Source organism: Diospyros lotus, chromosome 10 (genome assembly GCF_014633365.1).
Source record: "Diospyros lotus cultivar Yz01 chromosome 10, ASM1463336v1, whole genome shotgun sequence".
NCBI classification, from domain to species: Eukaryota; Viridiplantae; Streptophyta; class Magnoliopsida; order Ericales; family Ebenaceae; genus Diospyros; species Diospyros lotus.
The window spans coordinates 1,852,246-1,874,824 of record NC_068347.1 but is presented as its reverse complement, the minus strand read 5'-3'; the positions used below and the strand labels follow the sequence as shown (position 1 = coordinate 1,874,824).

General features: G+C 36.0%; 2 protein-coding genes across 2 annotated transcripts; one reads left to right on the top strand and one right to left on the bottom strand.

Annotated features, from left to right (window-relative positions):
• The first annotated feature begins 10,225 nt into the window (after positions 1–10,225).
• Positions 10,226–12,168, top strand: LOC127812220 (trans-resveratrol di-O-methyltransferase-like). Its single transcript, XM_052352602.1, has 2 exons — positions 10,226–11,056; positions 11,654–12,168. Exons 1-2 carry the CDS (start codon positions 10,265–10,267, stop codon positions 11,972–11,974), a joined length of 1,113 nt encoding a protein of 370 aa, XP_052208562.1. The 5' UTR covers positions 10,226–10,264; the 3' UTR covers positions 11,975–12,168.
• Positions 12,169–20,758: 8,590 nt separating this feature from the next.
• LOC127812222 (uncharacterized) lies at positions 20,759–21,663 on the bottom strand. The gene is made up of 2 exons (XM_052352604.1): positions 21,302–21,663; positions 20,759–21,221 (listed from the first exon to the last, which is right to left on the bottom strand). The coding sequence occupies exons 1-2, from the start codon at positions 21,661–21,663 to the stop codon at positions 20,759–20,761; spliced, it is 825 nt and encodes a 274-aa protein (XP_052208564.1).
• Between the last annotated feature and the right edge of the window lie 916 nt (positions 21,664–22,579).

The following is a 22,579-nucleotide window of genomic DNA, read 5'->3' as shown; positions in this document are numbered from 1 at the left end:
TATGGAATATTTATGTGTTTAAGGAAAATATTAAATTATTGGGTATTAAAAAGTTGGGTAAGTAATTATTGAATTTGGGGTATAAGAGTTAATATTAAGTAGGGGTGTATGTGGCAATTTTCGAAAGTTATGGGATTAAAATATAAATTTTGGAAGTGGCAGAGAATTACTTTATAATTAAGTGGGTGCATATATATGTTAAAGGAAGGCAGCAGCGCGGGTGGCACGCGTGTGCGAGGGGGATCCTGGGGTCGCGGGTTTGATTCGCAGAGGAGGCTCGGGCACTGAGAGAAAAGGCTAATTTTATCTATCCGAAGGAGGGCCGAAATGACATTATTTTTGCCCAAATGCGGTGGTTTCCAGCGGCTGTCTCCACGGTCGCCACATGGGTATCCCCCAGCCACTTATTTTGTAACCATTTAAAGCCCATTTCGGGCGTCTCCAGACCAGCAAATGAAGGAAAATGCAAGAAGGAAATGGTGCGCACAGAAGCTAAATGGAGAAGAAAATTATGTAGGAATTGAAAAAAAATTCAGTATAAGTGAGGTTTAAATATTCAGGTAAGTGGGGTGAATTGTGTAAATAAATATGTACGGTTGAAATTTAATATAGGGTGTGATTTTATTAATTCTTGGTTTAATTAAACTAACTTGTAGCTTGTATTAATTTAGCGGTATGTAAGCAGAAAAAATATCGAAATCAGCTAATTTAAGGCAAGCTCCTTACTTCCCTGCGAGTCTTTTTTTATTTATGAATTTCATTTCCTTCTTTCATCCAATTTGATCCTATAAATTATTTATATACGTTATGGTTATTTATAGTGCGAATTTTATTAAATTAAATTAAATAGAAGACTTTTGGGGTTTAATTCAGTAAGTGCTTACGGGGTATTGTATCGCCCCTATTTTGCTTGGGAATGATGCTGAACTTGGTTGGGGCTAGGTTCTTAGTGAGTCAATTGTTGTTGTGGGTGCCTTTTGGGGTGAGTTGTTATAACCGGGAGTCTTGGGATTTGCTTGTGTGAGTCATAGGGTGTGGGATACAGAGTTACTGACTTTCGACCGTTGGGTCGTGATAGTTGATGGCTGGATGTATGGGTGCCAATTATCAGCTGTTGTGATAGATTGTAAACGGGTTAGGTAGGTTGGTATCGCCGGACACCCACCATTGGGGTTGAGTGTATCATGATGTGAATGTGGTTTCCTGTCGATGCGAGTGGTAATAATAGGTGGCGTGAGTTGTCGTCTAGTGAGGTAACGTGTTGACTGTTTGGTGACACAGGGGTGAATCGTCATCGAGCCGAGGGCGGCTGTCGTCTAATTGTTCCTGGTCATGGACTGTCGACCGTTACTTGAACATTGTCGATCGGCTCAGCCATTATATGGTATATCGCATGATATTACAGTGCATGGGATTAGGCTTACATTCATTGGGGGTCATGCTAGTGTGCACATTGGCATAACCCGGTTGGCTTGTTGAGTGCTGACTTAGGTACGATAAGTGAGCTCATTCATTTAAAGCATTTTTCCTGTATGGGTTCCTATGTGGGCATAACATAGCCTGGTACTGGGCTTATGGGGGCTTTACCATCACTTTAATGCTGCAAAAGCCATTACATTTATTATCTGCTGCATTGCATGGTTACTGTTTGATATGGTATGTGATTGTGGATCGTGGTATGGAGTTAACCCTTAATAGCTATGAGTGTGAACTACGCTCCAGATAACTATGATTCAGGAACTCTGGTATGTAATTATGGATCATGGTATGGAGTTAACCCTTAATAGCTATGAGTGTGAGCTAGGCTCCAAATAGCCATGACTCGAGAACTCTAGTATCTGATTATGATGGGAGCCTCGGGCTTGTGTGGATCGTGTTGTGGGAGCCTCGGGCTCATGGGCTTTATGCTAACCAGTTCATGGTTGTGGCAGGTTTGTATGCCGAGACTTGGGTGCCAGGATGTGCATTTCCTATGTGGGCCCCAAGGATTGTAATGTGCATTGTTATATTTAAGCTGAGCATTGGTTATTCTGTTGCATGGTATGGCATGGCATGGCATGTTCATATGCCGCATTACACTTTGTGCAGGTGTTTTCTGGGTGAGAGGTGTATTTCCAATATCAGCATTGTTATATTGCGAGGTGTACTTCGATTGTGGTTTATCTTCATCTAGCGTGGCACATGTCGAGTATGGCTATTTTTGGTTTTAGTCTGTCTTACCTGCATTTAGTAGGATGCACTCTAGTGTGGGAGATCTATGCCCAACCTTACCTATATTCTTTTGTTATGCTTGCTGAGCCTTGTGGCTCATCTTGTTTCATCATCATTCTAGATGTGGGAGCTGACACTGTGACTAAACTATCGGCATGCCAGTCTTAGGTGGTTGTGTGTACAGGGCAATCCCAATTAAAAAGATCATTGAGGTGCGAATTGTGGTCGAGGGCTCGATTATTGTGACTTGTTGGATTTGTTTGGGTGTCGTGTTGTCATGTATAATTAAGCCCCTGAGTGATGTGTTTCATATTCATTTGGCTTCCGTTGTTGTATTATTTTGGGGTCGTACCCCGGCCCATATATTTGGGTTATTAGCGAATTGTAATTAAATATTGAGAAAAATTTCCTAATCGTCACACCCACACTATAAATAGGGGTCGAAAACCATTGTATAAAAAAGAGCAATAATATACTGTTACTCTACCGATATAACTAGAGAGACAATCGTGGACTAGGCATCATTCAGACCAAATCATGTTAAATCTTTCTGTGTGTGACTTGTAATTGGTTCTATTTGTTTATTTCTTCTACACTTGTATTTATTCTCTTAGTGCAGGCCAACGAATCACGGTCGACCAATTTCAAACGTCGACAGGTATCACATCTATTTAAAAAAAATCATGAATTATTTGAACTAGAAATTCAAGATTTTAAAGATGTATAGTCAATTTATTTTTATTTATATTTATTGTAAACAATTTAGATTGTATCAATATAAGAAATAAAAATAAAACATTAACTTGACGAAAGGATCACCTCATCATCCTTACACATTTAAATTAAATTAAATTCAATCTATATCTTTAGCTAATAATATCTATTAAATTTTTTAAATTAACTTTTATTCAGTAACATTAATGAGTGTCTTAACTAAAATTATATTTTTGAATAAGAAAATTTATCAACTTTTTTAATTAATTTTAATTGGGTGATAATGCATTTGTTATCATCCAAATAATTTTAGAGAAAAACTAAATTGGAGTTTTTCTAGGAAACCTTAGGCAAACTCATATTTTTGTTCCTACATATATTTTTTTTCGTGTGTGTGGTCATCCTAACTTTTTGTTATTTCAGTTACATTATTGCATTCCCAATTTTGAGTCAACCTAACTTATGTACTTTAACCCTTTTTTATGTGACAATCTAAATTTTTAGTTGTTTCAATTATATTTCTTTACCTGCATTTTAAAGTTAATTTAATCTCTTTAATTTGATGTGTAAAAAAATAAAAATAAAGTGAGATAAAATAATTTAATTATTTTTAACACATCAAAGTACAGGGATATATTTGAAACAATAAAACTTGTGACTTCATGTTACAATTAATGATACTTATTAAAAAATATTATTTGTACATAAAATTTTTACATAAAATATTATTCCATTTTATTATATATCATATATTCTATTAAATAAAAAAACATAAGAGAATTTATAAATTCATACATAATAAAAATTCTATGAATAAATAACATCCATGTGCATTCACTGTCCATTACTATATTTTGTCTTCTTCCCTTCCTTTAACAAAGTTGAACAATCACAAACAAATGAAATCAAACTAAACTAATTAAAGAATATTCATTGTTCGTTAATGTTTGCACGTTTAATTGTTGGGCTGTCTAGAATATTTTTCAATTTTTTTATTCATGAGTATACTTTAAGCACTCAAAATTATTATTTGTATAGTATTTAACGCTTGTGGTCTTTTGTGTTTGAAGTATGCCCCCAGTTTGTTCTGTGTCAATTCTTTCTAGGAAATGAAATTTTTTATTTACAAACATATCACAAAGATATCAAGTCTAACTAAATTAATTAAAAATTATTTATTATTTATTGTTAGGATAATTGTCCTTACGTTATCCCATCGAATTGACACTGACATATTATTTATCCGACTACTTAACTTATGTCTTGGGAACTATTCATTATTTATTATTGTTTATTGATTCAGTTGTCCGTTGCTTATGTGGTACTTTAATAATTGTGTGCCGATAAGTGTTTTGATAAATTATATTTTAATGATTATAGTAAGATAAGTGATTCATTTGTATTAAACTTTACTTATACCAATAACAAAATTTGTAAAAAGATGCAAGATTTATGTTTAATTCATGCGTCACAATCAGGGCAAGATTTAAATAAAAATACGTAAGATGGTTGTTAACTACTAATAAAAAAAATAAATAAATTCCACATCACACTGAAAATCTAGACAATTGGGGAGGGGAGTAGATAAAGTGTCACTTTACAAATGTACAGTTAAAGATGTACAATCTTCAATCAAGCAAGGGGTCAAATAGTTTAAAAATAATATTTATAAATATAAATATAAATATAAATATAAATATTTTCTATCTATTGAGAAGCGGTTTTGGCATGATAGAAAGGAATAGAAGATTTGGCTTGTGGCTTGTGCAATCGTGATTGTTGTTCAATTAGGTTTTTATCATGAAGCAAAGAGATGTGTTGAACCTTAAAGAATTGTCTTTGTGGTTGAATGTTTTGTAAATTCTGTATTAAATTTTTCCTAACATGTGAGATTTATATTATTTGCATAAAGGAGTCATCCAATTTGTAAGGGTCTCTAAGTGAGGTTTTCTATTTTATGTGTACATGTTAGGGAGATTTATTGTGAGGTTTTGTGACTCCTGACCTCAGTTTTGCTCCTGTTAGGTCCATGGAGGATGTGATCGCCGAGCTCAGCCGAGCATCATCCTCCCAAGCCCCAGCAAACGAATCCGAGGAGTCCGAAGAAGAAAAAACCTAGTTGTTCGTTGCATGTATCTTCTTTCCCCAAGTTTGGGTTATATTGGACTTCTGATCTTTCATTGAATAAAAATGCTTCGTAGTTGTGCCTTTTTTGTAATAGTTTGAGCCAAGTAATCTCTGTTACCTGATTTCTCGCCCCTCCATTTTGCTTTTATTTTAGGGGTGGCCCCCTTGGGGCCATATCTGACCATTGACTCTTCCTTTTTATTAGGGGTGGTCCCCCGAGGCCATATTTGACCCGTGACTCTTCCTTGTTATTAGGGGTGGTCCCCTGAGGCCATATTTGACCCGTGACTCTTCCTTTTTATTAGGGGTGGTCCCCTGAGGCCATATTTGACCCTTTGTTCTTGCTAACTCCAGTGAGGATGAAAGGACTCAAAAATTTGGAGGCCACTGAGTTCGGGGAAGGGAAAACCTTTCCTTCCTTTTTGCCTCTTGTCCCCTCTCCTTATTATTTTTTATATTCCGTAGGACAGTCTGCACATATAAAAAGAAAAATAATGAGGTTTTATTGAGAAACATACATAGCTTCAAGATCCTTGGGGGTAGCCCATTATTGATAAAATTTCCTCAAGTTCTGAATATTCCACGCATTCTTTATTGGAGTGCCGTCCATAGTTCCAAGCCGGTATGCCCCAGGGCTGAGGGTCTCGGTAATCCAGTAGGGGCCTTCCCAAGTCGGCGACAACTTGTTGGAGTCTCGGGGGTTGCTCACACTTGCTCGTCGAAGGACCAGATCGCCAGGTAGAAAACTCCGAGCTTTCACCATTCGATTATAGTACCTCTCAATTCGCTGATTATAAACCGCTTGGCGGACCCTTGCCTCATCCCGAAGCTCCTCCACTGTATTTAAATTACTCCTCAAGGCTTGTTCATTGGATTCTGGATCAAAATTAATTTAATAAAATTCAATATATAATAAAATATAAAAATTCTATGTATAAATAACATTCATGCGCATTCAGTGTCCATTATTATATTTTGTCTTCTTCCCTTCCTTTGACAAAGTTGAATAATCACAAACAAATCAAATCAAATCAAACCAAACCAATTAAAGAATATTCATTGTTCGTTAATGTTTACACGTTTAATTATTGTTGGGCTGTCTAGAATATTTTTCAAATTTTTTATTCAACATATCGTGGGTCATTTAAATCATGAGTATACTTCATGCACTCAAAGTTATTATTTGTATAGTATTTGAGCGTCTTTATCATAACGTTTAATTGTTAAGGTGGCTTTGTGGTCTTTTGTGTTTGAAGTATGCCCCAATTTGTTCTGTATCAATTCTTTCTATGAAATGAAATTTTTTATTTACAATCATATCACAAAGATATCAAGTCTAACTAAATCAATTAAAAATTATTTATTATTTATTATTGGGATGATCGTCCTTACACGGTCCCTAATACTCGTACTATCAATTATGTTAAGAGAGGTAAATCATAAATTGGGCATTAGACCTTTATATAACATGAGGATCGAACTCGCAATCTATTAAATTGACATCGATATATTACTCATTCGTCTACTTAACTTATATTTTGAGAGCTGTTCATTGTTTATTATTATTTATTGGTTTAGGTGTCGTATGTTTGTGTGGTACTTTAATAATTGTGTGTAGATAAATATTTTGATAAATTATATTTTAATGATTATAGTAAGATAAGTGATTCATTTGTATTAAACTTTACTTATACCAATAACAAAATTTGTAAAAAGATGCAAGATTTATGTTTAATTCATGCGCGACAATCAGGTCAAGATTTAAATAAAAATACGTAAGATGGTTGTTAACTACTAATAAAAAAAATAAATAAATTCCACATCACACTGAATATCTAGATAATTGGGGAGGGGAGTAGTTAAAGTGTCACTTTACAAATGTACAGTTAAGATGTACAATCTTCAATCAACCAAGCGGTCTAATAGTTTAAAAATAATATTTATATTTATATTTATATTTATATATGTATAATCACCTAATTTATCTATTTATTTATTTTCTTAGCACATCTTGGTTATAAATAATTATATTTCAAGAAAATATTTGTAAAGATGCTTTTCAAGCATAAATTTTTTGTGTATAATTATATTATTATTTTAATAGTCATTTTATAACATTAAAAAAATAAAAGAGAATCTCTAGCTCTCTAGAACCCAAGAAAAGCGCTTTGTACATAATGAAATCACAAAGTCACAACCAAGCGACCACAACATATTTATGCACCCTACCACATAAAAGAAGTAATTGTCTAAGAATAGAAATGTGACCTTTTGAGGATTTTCGCACTACCTGTCGATTATGTTGCACGAAAATGAAAATGGAAAATATTTTCGATAGGAAACAAAAACGTGGAACCGAACGTTTTTCTAAAAAAATAAATATAAATAGAATCCGAAACAGGAATAAGAAACGTTTCCGAAACATTTTGAAAACGGAAAAACGACACCTATGAGATGTTTCCGTACAACATAGTTGTCGACTTGATGGTGTGCTAAGCCGTCGACAAGTTTACTTGTTTGGAATATACAAAAAGAAATATAAAGAATATGAAGAATAAAATATACATTAATTCGTACACACACACTAAGAATACTAGGATTTACTTGTTTGGAATTAAAAAGAATTCTACTCGTGGGAGAGGTTAATCCCTAATCAATCCACTATAAAGGATATAAAATTATTATAGAATAGATTACAAGAAGCCTCAAAAACTTACAAACTTACAAGCTCTTAAACCATGCTCTCCAACGTTTACACACAGATCACGCTTTATCTTTATCTCTCTCAAATTTATAGTGATTCACACAATAGATAAAACAAGAGATGCACGCACGAAACTTCTTTCAGTGTTGTAATTCTTGCATACTCTACCTCTGTATTTATAGGAAATGATCGATAACTTCAAGGGTGGAATAAAACAGTTGGAACAGGGTAAAGAGTTCTACCATATCTACTCAATTGTCGATAACAAATCTACAAGTTGTTGACAGACTCATCACCAATTTTGAGTCAATCTCTATCAAATTCTGCCTTGAATCAAAATTGAAAACAAAAAAGGATATGACTAAAGACCTTGCATTACTCACCAACTATGAAGAAAGAACATTGAGCAAGGTCAAAGTCTGCTCAAACTTAGTTGTTGGCATGGTCTTTGTAAGCATATCAACAGGGTTACATCGGTTGAAATCTTTTCAACTTTAACATGCTCTTTTGCTAATATGTCTCTTACAAAAAGTGTAACATTTATATGTTTAGTCTTCTCATAAAATGCTTTCTAAGAATGACCTAGTTAAATAGACTACGGTTGGCCTAGTTAAGACATGTTCATGTCTATGTGAGATGGGTCTCTAGTATCCTTCGATGCATGGAAACACCAAAATAGTGCTCTTTTGGCATTTTCAAAATATTTCTTACCTCGAAACGCTAAGAAACATAAAAACAAAAAACATTTCTAGGACATTTTCATAATTTTGAAATATTTAACAACCATTCTACAATATTAAAAAAATTTAGAAATGCGTTTTTGTTCCTTGACCATATTATGGAGGTATATCTTAATGAAGTTAATTCAGAATACTGTATTATGTTGATTATTGATTATTGTTTAGATATTTTTTTAAGAAAATTTTGTTTGGATGATATATATATAAATATATGTGCATATTTTTTGAATTGGATTTAACACCTTTCCGTAAACCCAAATTCATCTTTACATAAATTTTATTTAAAAAAATAAAACAAGAAAAGTAAGCTATCAAGTGTAATTTTTAAGCTATCAAGAAATGTCATTGTCATTGACACGATATAAAAAGACAAGCACTATGTCTTTCTGTATTTATATATATTATCTCTTCAATAATATTCAATCTAAGCAATCTTATGGGAAAGAAATGATTGATAGTGATGTCATAAAAAAAGACCACCATTGTTACCAAAATGATATAAAAAAATAATAATTCCATCTTATAAACATGACTAATGCACATTTTTTATACTTTTAATTTTCAACTTGTCGAATAAAGAAGCGATAAGTGGACATACTCAAACCTTATCAATTCCATCTTAGAAAATTCTATAGTTCTTCAAGTAATGTCATCTATTGCTTGACTAATAAATTTACTTAGAAACCATTAAAAATTTACTTAGAAACTTGTGGCTTCATGTTACAATGATACTTGTTGAAAAATATTACTTGTACATAAAGTTTTTACATGTTATTATATATTCAATTTTGTTACATATTATATATTATATTAAATCAAAAACATAAGAGAATATATAAATTCATATATAATGTATAATTTAATAAAATTCAATGTATAATAAAATATACAAATTCTATTTATAAATAACATTAAAGTGCATTCACTGTCCATTATTATATTTTGTCTTCTTGGCTTCGTCCGACAAAGTTGAACATCACAAGCAAATCAAACCAACTAAAGATTATTCATTGTTTATTATTGTTTACACTTTTAATTGTTGGGGTGTCTAGAATGTTATTGAAATTTTTTATCCAACATATTGTGGGTTATTTAAATCTTGAGTATGTTTTATGCACTCGAAGATATTATTTGTGTAATATTTGGGCATTTCTATTGTGAGTATGTTTTATGCACTATGATCATATCTCGTGGATGATCTTTGATCTCTAGTAGATCTTCTAACTAGAGGAAGGTCCTTGGTAGTTGGTGTCTCAACATAATCATTGTTGCCACCATATTGTCACTTGGGAATTTCTATTGATGTTGGATACTTAATCTCATCACCTGCAAATGCATGATGTATGTATGCAGGAGAACGTTTCTTCCTCTTATATCAACCAGTTATTTTCGTAGTCAATGTATGTTTTGCTCTTTGACCTACTGATACACTACTATTTTAAATGTATAAAATGAAGAAGTAGCGGTAAATCAAATATTGTTGCAAATGTATAAAATAAAGATGTAAATGGACATTTGAAGAATGAAGTAAATGTTATTTTTTTTTCTTAGTTTCATTTTGTATCACGTTTAAATTTTATAGAGAGAGAGACAGAGAGAGAGAGAGAGGGGTGAATTATTGATCTCACCTACAAAACGTAAATGAAAGCAATCTCACTGCGTGCAGAGTTTAGCATTCTGCAAGCTATATATACACATACATATACACGTCCTGAATGTTCATAGCCATTCATTCAGCACAAACTAAATCACACATCAATCTTAAGAAATGGCCACGAATGGCAAAGAGAGAATTAGCACTACTGATGAGCTTCTCCGTGCGCATGCTCACGTCTGGAACCATACCTTCGCTTTCGTAAGCTCAGCCTGTCTGAAATGTGCAGTTCAGCTGGGCATACCAGACATCATTCACCGCCATGGCCAACCCATGAAGCTCTCCCAGCTGGTTGCTTCTCTTCCTGCTCTCAATCCCTCCAAATCCCACTGCATCCGTCGCCTCATGCGCGTGCTAGCTCACGATGGGTTCTTCGTTGAGCTGAAAGCCGCCGCCGCCGCCGGAGAGGAGGAAGAACCCGAGTACACGCTCACGCCGGCCTCCCATCTCCTCCTAAGGACTACACCTGCGAGCGTGTCGCCTTTCCTGCTCTTGATGCTCGATCCTCTCATGGTAAAGCCATTGAATTGCCTGACTCCATGGCTGGGGAACGACGATCCCACCCCGTTCCTGACGGCGAATGGACAGACGATTTGGGATTACGCCGGCCAGAACCCCGCCTTTAACAGTCTTTTCAACGAGGGCATGGAGAGTGATTCGCGTATGGTGGCGTCTGTGGTGATCGAAGAGTGCAGAGGAGCCTTCGAGGGTCTGAGCTCGTTGGTCGATGTGGGAGGCGGCACCGGGACGATGGCTAAGGCCATTGCGGAGGCATTCCCAGAGATGAAGTGCACTGTGCTTGATCTTCCTCAAGTTGTTGACAAGCTGCCAGGGAGAAAGAACTTGTTCTTCACTCCTGGAAACATGTTTGAGGCCATCCCCCCTGCAAATGCAATTTTACTCAAGGTATACTATTACTCCTTTTGTGAGCATGTGCAATATAGTCCGATAATGACTTCACGCAAAAAATAAGAATATAAAAATAGTTTATGTGCCACTCTGTCTCCTCTTTTTTGTGTTTTGCCTTGTCTATTTTGGATCACGTTTGGTTTTGCTCTAGTTTCTAATTTGAAAACATATTTGAGGGGATCCCACCTACAAATGCAATTTTACTTTAGGTCTATAGTCTAGTAATAATGTCATGCACAAGATAAGAAAAACAAAAATAATCTGTGAGCTCGTCTTATGACCCCAATAAGTGAGAAAAAAAAAGGGTCACTATAGGCCTTTTTGGTGCCTTTTTGGTTAGACAATTAGATGAACCTAAGGGCTCATCCTTTACTTTTATTCTCCTTTTGTTTTTCACTTGTTTATTTTTGAGAACATTTGGTTTTGTTCTAGTTTCTAATTTTCAATTTTCATTTTCACTATCTTGTTAAGAAATATATGATAGAAAACTTGTTCTTCACTTGAAAGATTAAAAAATATTTTATATCTAAACAAGTGAAGCCCTAAATCTTATTTTTTTTTCCTTTTATATGCCTTATCAATTTTTGTTTGCAGTGGATATTGCACGATTGGGCCGATGAAGATTGCGTGAAGATACTGAGGCATTGTAGAGAGGCCATTCCAAGTAGAGAGAAAGGAGGAAAGGTTATTATTATCGACGTGGTGGTGGGACACCAAAAACTAGAAGAAACAGATGCAAATGATGACAAGTCTACCCAAACACAGCTCTTCATGGATATGTTAGTGATGGTGTTGTACTCTTCGAAGGAAAGAACTGAGAAAGAGTGGGCAAACTTATTCTCCGTAGCTGGCTTTAGTGACTACAAGATAAACCCTATTCTGGGTTTACGATCTCTCATTGAGATTTATCCATAATAAGTGATTCCTAGTGTTGTGAAACTAAGTTATATATTTGTTTAAAACCTTTATATATAGGGGAAATAAAGCATCAATCTTAATAAGTTGTTTCAAACCTTTGATGTATTAGTAATTAGTGATATATAGATATAATATCTAATGTTTTCTAGATTTAGTAAACATGTATTTCTATCGCATTTAAAAAATTATTATGTTCACAAGATTTGAATTCACGATCTCTCACATTTAACATAAGGTCAACTTAACACAAATTATACCTCTACAACTTGAGGTGTTCAAATTTTGATCTGCATTAATTGCTAAGTGGTTCAGTCCTCAGTTCACCCAAAACCACTAGTTGATCTTCAGTTCGGTCCGAGATCGGTCCAAGATTGAAAATCGGCTAGTCCAATTAAATATTATTAAGTTTTTCTATTTTAAGTAAAGGATATATGTATAAATAGAAACAATGTGTATACAGAACACAAATCAGGGCATACGCTAGTGTACAATAACACAAAAGTGAAACACACACTTAAGATCCACACAAAACTAGATCTAAACAACATAGTAGAAACAAATGAGCTACAAGAGATATAATATAATAAAGTGAAAATTGCACAAACTAACCACTTTACAAACAGTAAATTCCTTTTTAACCCCTATTTTGTGAAAAAACGTTTTAGACCTTTCCAAACAAATGATTTGCACCCTATAGCCACTTTCTCAATTCTGACCCCACCAAATCGAACACTTTATATAAATATTCAAAATGAAAAATTAAAACATAAAAGACCAAAATAACCCTGACCATAAAAATGAAACCCACTACCCCTCTACCTAGTGGAACCCACCACCCACCCAAAACCAAGCCCGATTGTCTTCCAAACCCGATAGCACCTTACCCGATCTTCCACGCCACCGCCAACGCAAACAGCGGCCACCGCAACCACCGCCACTGCTGACTTACACCGCCGCAGCCACCGCCAGCTCCGACTTGCACCACTGCCCCTGCAACCCCAAAGAGGTAAGAACGTTTTCCTTTGTAGTTGGGTTGGGTGGGTTAGGCGGCGGCGATGGGGCTTTGCAAAGCCCCATCGCCGCCGGCATAGCTAACTCGGGCTTCGTCCTCTCCGACGAAGCCCGCTGCAACGAAGACGAAGCCCGGGGGCTTCTTTGTCGACGATCTTCTCCGACGAAGCCCTCGGGCTTCGTCTTCTCCGATCTACAACGAGCTCGTTGCAGACGAAGCTCGAGGGCTTCATCGAAGCCCGGATACGGGCTTAGTTTGGGACAAAGCCCGGATACGGGCTTCGTCCCAAACTAAGCCTGTAACCGTGCCCAGAATGAAAAAAAATAAAAAAAATGTAAATTTTATTTTTTATTTTTCTTTTCTTACAATTGATTCTTGTTAATTAATATTAATTCTATCTCAATTTACTCATATGTTATTCTACTTCAATATGTAAACCAAAAATATTGTTTGTTTATTTTATTTTTATTTCAATTTCAATTTGCCTATTACATGCTTCAATAAGATCTCGAGTTTGAATATCTGGCAGTATTGTATCTTATTTCAACAAGTAAATGAATACACCTACTTGCACACTTTGTCATCTTGACCAAGACAATTGTTATTCTTGTATTGTTTTTTTTCTTTTTCTTACAGATGGCTGGCCAACAAATTAGGCAATTTACTTATGTTCATACTCACCGAGCATTACCGTCCAGAACACGGGTTACTACTCATTGCGGGATCAAACACCTCGAGACGATGAGGATTGCTCTAAACTGATATGAGCTATTGGATAGATTCCTAGAGGGCCCATTAGGACATTTCTTGAAAATCCCTCCATCACTCTATTTGACTGCACCGCAATTGATATATAATGTTCTAGTTAGGGAGGTGACATTCCCGGGTGCCTGCCATGATGAAATGTGGTTCGAGATCGGTGGCTTGGCATATAGGTACGGGAAGCAGGAATTCATACTTATTATCGGACTCCGATTTGGGGCAATTGATAAAGAAATTCTTGAAATGAGGACTAGTGCCCTGAACAATTTACGTGCGCGATTATTTCCATAGCACCATAAAGGAGTGTCTGGAGACGACATCAAAACCCTACTTAATAACAGAGAGGACCTGGTTTCAGATGATGTACTTAGATTGGTTTATGTTGCTATGGTTAACCTGTTATTGTTGGGCCTAGATGAGCGTGCACGTGTGGATGATTTTTTGTGGACTATGGTTGAGAATTTAGATGCATTTGAGGCCTTCCCTTGGGGGACATACGTGTACAGTAAGAGTCAACATTACATTCGAATGGCCACGAGCAAGGATAAGTTGAGTGGAGTTGGAAAAAAAATAAACATTTATGATTTTTTGTGGGCATTTCAGGTACAAGTTACTCTCTTTGTATTGTTTTACATTACTTGTATATGATTTGTCTATAATTAAAGGTTTGTTTTGTTTTGTTCGTTTTTTGTTTTCTATTACTAATTTTTTTTTACTCTCTTCTTTACAGTGGTGGTTAATCGAAAAATTTACATGGATTCAAAATAAATGGGCCATCCCACTACCCGGCGCATTCATTCCCAGGTGCAGAAAGTGGTTGTCAAAAAAAAGGCCACAAATAAAAAATTACAACGATTGTCTAACGAATGAAGTAAGTGTGCAATTGAATCTAAATTTCATTTATTTTTGTTTTTGTTTTAGTTAATATCTATCTAAATAATACTATGTTGTAGGTATGAGGATTGAGTCCGACACTTGAGCCCACTGATGATGAGTGGGAAACGGATTTTTGGAGGTCCTTCAACCCAAAGCACTTGGTCGGAGAGTACGTATTCAAATTTGGGGGTAGAGGGGGTGACAAGGATGAGGAGGGTGGTGACGAGGATGAGTCTATACATACCCATGGAGATGAGCAGAGAAGAGAGGAGGAGGAGGGTGGTGACGAGGATGAGCCTATACATACCCATGGAGATGAGCAGAGAAGGGAGGAGGAGGAGGGTGGTGACGAGGATGAGCCTATACATAGCCATGGAGATGAGCAGAGAAGGGAGGAGGATCAGGAGAAGGATGAGGAGAAAGTTTTACATAAAAAGACATATAAAGAAGGTAGGTAGGAGGCAAGAGTCCTTGATAGTCCTCAACACAGACCAGATGAGCACGGGGTATGATATTATTACAATAATGGTTTTTATTTTTTTTTCTTAATTATTTTTAATGTTTAAAAATTTGTGTGTTTGCCTTTTGTAGATCACCGAGATGCTAGTTCAAACGCTGGAGATGTTGAGGAGGGTTGACGGGGAAATGAGTGTAATGAGGACAGAAATGGTACAAATGAGGATACATTTTAACCAAGAAATGGGTCAAATGATGACACATTTTGACCGAGAAATGGGTCAAATGAGGGCCCAGTTGCTACAACTAGAGAGGGCGCAATGTAGTCCGCATATTGACCATTCCTCAGTTCACATCGATGATGGCGATGAGCAACACCTAGGTGGTGATCAGATATATCCTAGTCATCACGATAGCGACGACGAAGCATCTACATCCGTAGTAAGTTTCAAATTTATACGTTTACATATCAGAATTTGAAGTACAATATTGTAATAGTTAGTTTATGTACAGTTGTAGGAAGAGGATGTGGTTAGGGTCGGCAAGCGACCTATGCGAGACAGAAAAAAATTGCAATTTTGTAAGACACCTTTCATTGATCCTATTCGATCAAAGAAAAGAAAGGTGGATGTCGCGGTGGAGGGGTCGGACGCAGTGCCGCAAGTGGGGGACGATGATCTTAACCCCCATGAGGGTTACACTAAGTTCATAGCATCCAAAGAAAACATTTTGTAAGTAACTAGTCCCATATAGAATTACATTAACAATACATTTTGACATTTACAAATTATAATTATTGGTTATTGTAGTCGTGACACCGGGTACATTGAATATCTATCCTCGGCTGACTTCCGATGCATAGAGGACATAAGCAAATGGTTGGACGAGCGTCACATTGATAGTTACATGTGTTGCCTTAGACGTATACAATCGCGTCCTCTATACGACGACAATTATGCTATCATGTCGACTTCGCTATTTGTGAGTGTTGCAACCATTACTCTTTTTTTCTTTTGTTGTATCTCAATTTAGTATATAAATTTTTTATTTTATTTTGCAGTCATATATATCAACTTTTTGGACTCAAGAATATGATGGAGACAATGGGAAAGTTTTTGATCCTTCTATGGCGATTGTCCCGACGGAGTGGACATGTTTTGTGGACGGGAGCAATGAAGGGAATCTCCCTTGGTGGACGGTCGACAATGTAAGTGTTCTTTAATTGATTTGATGGATTTTTATATAGTATATGACTAACGTACGAAAACAGGTGTTGCTCCCGTGTAATTACAAGAATCAACATTGGTTTCTTATCAAAATTAGCTTGAAGAATAAAATACTGTTCTTATACAACTCTAGCGCCAAGAGTGAAGACAGTCGGAGGATTAGGGTAGCAGTTGTAACTCCACTGGCGAAACTCCTACCCATTATACTGAAAAGCAATGGATATTACAAGCATGTATCTGCAACTACGACTTCAGACAGAGAATGGGATGTGGAGGGTACTGATCCTCATAAGGCGCCTCAACAAGTGGACAGGTAAATAATTTAAATATTATAGAGATATTGTGAATATATGGTTATTTTGTCAATTGAAACAACAATTAACCCGTATGTCTAATACAGTGCCAGCTGCGGATGTTTTGTTATCAAATACATCGAGAACATTCTTAGGCATAATGAGGGTAGCTGGCAGATAGACTCGAATCTGGATGTCTATACTCTTCGTAGACAGATTGGAATATTTTTGTATAAACATAGCAAACTTGTAGTAGATTGATATATTAGGTAGTTTTATTTAGATTACTAGTACTTGATGTATATTATATTTTTATTTTAGTTTTAGTTTTTTTGTATAAACATAGCAACATTATTGTTCAGGTTATGTGGTTTGTGTTGTTGTAGAGGGTAATGGTTGATGGTATGTGGTTTGTGTTGACGGTATGTAGTTTGTGTTGGTGTAGAGGGTAATGGTTGATGGTATGTGGTTTGTGTTGATGGCATGTAGTTTGTGTTGTTATATAGGGTAATGGTTGAAGGTGGTTTGTGTTGTTGGTTGTGGTTTGTGGTTTGTGTTGTTGCAGGTTTAGTGGCATGAAAACAGGGTAGACTCTGCTAAATTTTTTTGTAATTTTGACATAGTAGTATTATTCAGGTTATGTGGTTTGTGTTGTAATTTTGACATGACAAAATAGTGTATTGTTATGTGGTCTGTGTTGTTGTAGAAGGTAATGGTTGAAGGTATGTGGTTGTGGTTTGTGGTTTGTGGTGTTGCAGGTTTAGTGGCATGAAAACACAGGGTAGACTCTGCCAAAATATTTTGTAATTTTGACATAGTAGTATTGTTCAGGTTGTGGTTTGTGTTGTAATTTTGACATTATTACAAATTTTTGGTAATAATGGTTGAAGGTATGTGGTTGTGGTTTGTGGTATGTAAGAGAGAGAAAAATGACATTTTCGGGTTTGGTGGCCAACTAAGCCCGAAATCGGGTTTGGTTGCCCACTAAGCCCGAAATCGGGTTAGGTGGCCCACCAAACCCGATTTTTTTTTTTTTTTGCCTTTTCTTTATTTCTCATTGAAACCGATACGCACAACATTATATAAAATTATTGTTTATAAACTTCACTATCAATTTTTAGATAATCATAACGTCATCTATGTCTAAGATTATGCTTAGTGGTATAACACTTTGATCATGTATTGCTTGATTGATTATATAGGTGTCAAAAGGGCCAGGCCGATTAGGCTCGAGTCGGCCCACGGGCTTTTTAAACAGGTCGGGCTGGCCCTTTTACTAAAAGGCCCAGGCCGGGCCGGGCCTGGGCCCTTTTGCCGTGGATAGGGCTCGGCCCGGCCCACGGCCCCCCTACAAAGGGGCCGGATCGGGCCAGCCCGTGGGCTGGAGGACCGGGCCGGGCCCTTAGCCCACAGGGCCTAGCGGGCCCGGCCCAGTGGGCCCGACCTTTTTTTTTTTAATAATTTTTTTAAAAATAATACATATAATATATACATATATAAATATCAAAATAATACATATATAAAAATTAATTTTTTTCTTTTAAAATATTTTCTATCTTAATTTTTAAGTTTTAAATATTATTTCATTATTTTATATTTCAAAATTCTATATGCCTTATAATTTTTCTTGTGAATTGATATGAAAAATAATGTACATATAAAAAGGAGAATGTTTATTTATAATTTAAATATATAAAAAATTTAACTTAAAAATTTTAAATAAATTGATGGTTATTATTTATATATATTGTGAAATTAAATTTTTTAGTATCCAATATCAATAATTACTAAAGAATAACAAAATTAAAAAAAAAATGAGTAAGGGCCTTATTGGCCCATAAGGGCCTCATGGGCTCGGCCCATAAGGGCCACGGGCCGGGCCGGGCTGTGGGCCCAATTTCTTTGGCCCAGCCCGGCCCGTTTGAACAGTAACAGGCCGGGCTAAAGCTCTGCCATCACAGGCTGGGTCGGGCGGCCCGCGGGCCGCCCGGCCCTTTTGACACCTCTAATTGATTATCAAATCTTCCCATTGTTGTGCACCCTAAGTTCAATCAACCCTTAAAACATAATAAAAAAGAATCAATTCTGAGGTCAAACAAGTCATGGAAAGAAATAAAAAAAAAATAAAAAAAAGAGAGAAAAACGAACATTTTCGGGTTTGGTGGCCAACTAAGCTCGAAATCGGGTTTGGTTGCCCACTAAGCCCGAAATCGGGTTTGGTGGCCCACCAAACCCGATTTTTTTTTTGCCTTTTCTTTATTTCTCATTGAAACCGATACGCACAACATTATATAAAATTATTGTTTATAAACTTCACTATCAATTTTTAGATAATCATAACTTCATCTTTGTCCAAGATTATGCTTAGTAGTATAACACTTTGATCATGTATTGCTTGATTGATTATCAAATCTTCCCATTGTTGTGCACACTAAGTTCAATCAACCCTTAAAACATAATGAAAAAGAATCATTTCTGAGGTCAAACAAGTCACGGAAAGAAATAAAAAAAAATAAAAAAAAGAGAGAAAAACGAACATTTTCAGGTTTGGTGGCCAACTAAGCCCGAAATCGGGTTTGGTTGCCCACTAAGCCCGAAATCGGGTCTGGTGGCCCACCAAACCTGATTTTTTTTTTTTTTTGCCTTTTCTTTATTTCTCATTGAAACCAATACGCACAACATTATATAAAATTATTGTTTATAAACTTCACTATCAATTTTTAGATAATCATAACATCATCTTTGTCCAAGATTATGCTTAGTAGTATAACACTTTGATCATGTATTGCTTGATTGATTATCAAATCTTCCCATTGTTGTGCACCCTAAGTTCAATCAACCCTTAAAACATAATAAAAAAGAATCATTTCTGAGGTCAAACAAGTCACGGAAAGAAATAAAAAAAAATAAAAAAAGAGAGAAAAACGAACATTTTCGGGTTTGGTGGCCAACTAAGCCCGAAATCGGGTTTGGTGGCCCACCAAACTCGATTTTTTTTTTCCTTTTCTTTATTTCTCATTGAAACCGATACGCACAACATTATATAAAATTATTGTTTATAAACTTCACTATCAATTTTTAGATAATCATAACATCATCTTTGTCCAAGATTATGCTTAGTAGTATAACACTTTGATCATGTATTGCTTGATTGATTATCAAATATTCCCATTGTTGTGCACCCTAAGTTCAATCAACCCTGAAAACATAATAAAAAAGAATCATTTCTGAGGTCAAACAAGTCACGGAAAGAAATAAAAAAAAAATAAAAAAAGAGAGAAAAACGAACATTTTCGGGTTTGGTGGCCAACTAAGCCCGAAATCGGGTTTGGTTGCCCACTAAGCCTGAAATTGGGTTTGGTGGCCCACCAAACCCGATTTTTTTTTTGCCTTTTCTTTATTTCTCATTGAAACCGATACGCACAACATTATATAAAATTATTGTTTATAAACTTCACTATCAATTTTTAGATAATCATAACATCATCTTTGTCCAAGATTATGCTTAGTAGCTAGAACACTTTGATCATGTATTGCTTGATTGATTATCAAATCTTCTCATTGTTGTGCACCCTAAGTTCAATCAACCCTTAAAACATAATAAAAAAGAGATCATTTCTAAGGTCAAACGAGTCACGGAAATAAATAAAAAAAATATAAAGAGAGAGAGAAAAATGAACAATGCACTTTTCACAATCTTTTTTGTTTAATTTTAGAAAAATTTGGCAAAATCTTCCTTGTTTTCCTTCCATTGAACCTGTATTAGAGACTCAAGTCTCTTTTACAATAACATACAACCACAATTCAATCATTACAAATTTTGATTGATGCAACCACAATTTAGGTGAAAGAAACCAAAAGATTACAGTTGTTAAATTTATTCCTATTACAAATAATAATGTAAAAAATAACATTCATTCTCCATGACAAAAATAAATATTGGGTTCATGCTGTGTCCGAAGCCTTCTGGTCATCATTTTTTCTCTTGTAGTAGTGATTTTTGAGCATTGCTGATATACAGAGGAGATATGGTCAGTAAGAAATCCAAACACACTGTAAATGCGAGTAAGAATCACATTATTGTTGAAACGATCTAACAACTATTAATTAATAACATAAGTGATGACTTTATCATACCTGAATGAGTTCATGTATATTAATTGTTTACATTGTTGCGAAGGTTATCATCACCTGGATTGAACAACCGTACAGGGCATCGACGACGAGTGTGTCCAGTCTCTTTGCAAATGCTGCATTTTCGACTAGCCCTTGTAGTGGATATTGCAACGTCTCTTGATTCTAGAGTAGCTGCTGTGCTTGACTCTCCAATGGAGGAATACCATTCATTAGGGCAACCAAGACGGTTGTGTCCCTGTGCACCGCATTTTCCACATTTTTTCCTTCGACGAGCTTCCCCAGCGGATGGAATCCGACCCTCTCTTGGTCTACCAGGTTGTCTTCTTTGTACGGGTGGGTGTACAACCACCCCTCTGATGTGCACAGGAATAACCCAAGCAGACTTGTTAGGGACTGGATTGATGGGAAATTCATATGCTTTTCTGACCCATCTTGAGGTGTAATATGGATGGCAAAACGAATAGTAGTGCACCCGCATGAAACTGTCACCATACAATAAATAAAGATAGTGTTAATATCACGTTATGAATGAAATAAGAATAATAAAGTCAAATCATGATACTTGCAAGCCGCAACTGCATGAAGACATGGTAATTGATTAAGGTCCCACTTACGACAACTGCATGTCTTCGCAGCAATGTCAACGATCCCATCGCCTTCCTTAGCATGTTTCATGAGAAACTTGTTCCCGTGTATTATAGGAACTACGCTACATCCTCGATCTAATGTTTTGCTATGGACAAAGTTGACATGCGCTACTGCAGCTGAGGTAATCTCAGTTTCGAGTCTGACAGCAGTAGCACGTCTGTCACTAAACCATTTCTGAAGCATATGTCTTAGAAATTCATATGCACTCATTATAGGCAACCAACGTGCTTTCATCATGCATTTATTGAGAGACTCGGCAATATTGGTGGTCATCATGGAATATCTTCTTCTCGGACAATATGCACGCCACCACTTTTCCATTCTTGCTTCCACCAATGTCAGATGCACCTGAGGATGCATAGACTGTATTTCTGCCAAGTATGTATCACACTCTACTTGGGTATAGCTTTATGCTACATGGTAAAATATCTCCATCACATCATTTTGCTGTATACATCGTTTCTTTAAGTTTTGCTTAAGGTGGAAGAAACAAAATACATGTGGGACATTGGGGAACACAAAACTCATCGCATTCGCAATGCTTTGGTGTCGATCGGATACGATGACCAAATCCTCTGGCACGCCGATAGCCTCTCTCAATTTTTCCAAAAACCAAATCCATGATTTGTCAGACTCACCATCTCCAAATCCAAAAGCGATAGGATAAATCATCTCTTCCCCATCTTTACAAGTGGCAACAAAAATCACCCCTTTGTATTTTACCTTTCAAGTGGGTGGCGTCAATGGCAACAACTGGTCTTATGTAAGACCGAAAACCCTTAAGGGAAGCTCCAAGTGCAAAAAATGAATATAAGAAACAATTATTTTCATTTGTTTCTATTGCCGTGATACTTCCTGGATTTGTTTCTTTCAACATGTGAAAATATGAGGGTAGCTGCTGAAATGACTCATCTGCATTGCCGTAAGCAAGTCTCTTTGCATGCTATAAAGACCTCCAAGCTTTAGTGTACATGATCTGGACACCATGTTGCTCCAACAACTCCCCAATTAGCATTCCAGGTGTATATTCACCAATTGCCACTCGTTCTGAGAACAAACTCCCTATGACAATAGCCTTCACACTTTGAAAATGTGAATCGTAGACATATGGAGTACATGTGTGACCTGGGATAAACTTCACCACATACCAAAACGTACAACCAGGTTTACATCTTGCACGAAGCAGAAACTT

Coding starts and splice junctions, on each gene's coding strand:
- LOC127812220 (XM_052352602.1), top strand. CDS start 10,265: ATGGCCACGAATGGCAAAGAGAGAATTAGCACTACTGATGAGCTTCTC. Junction 11,057..11,653: donor CAAATGCAATTTTACTCAAG/GTATACTATTAC, acceptor TTTTGTTTGCAG/TGGATATTGCACGATTGGGC.
- LOC127812222 (XM_052352604.1), bottom strand. CDS start 21,663: ATGATGACCACCAATATTGCCGAGTCTCTCAATAAATGCATGATGAAA. Junction 21,222..21,301: donor CATGCAGTTGCGGCTTGCAA/GTATCATGATTT, acceptor GTATGGTGACAG/TTTCATGCGGGTGCACTACT.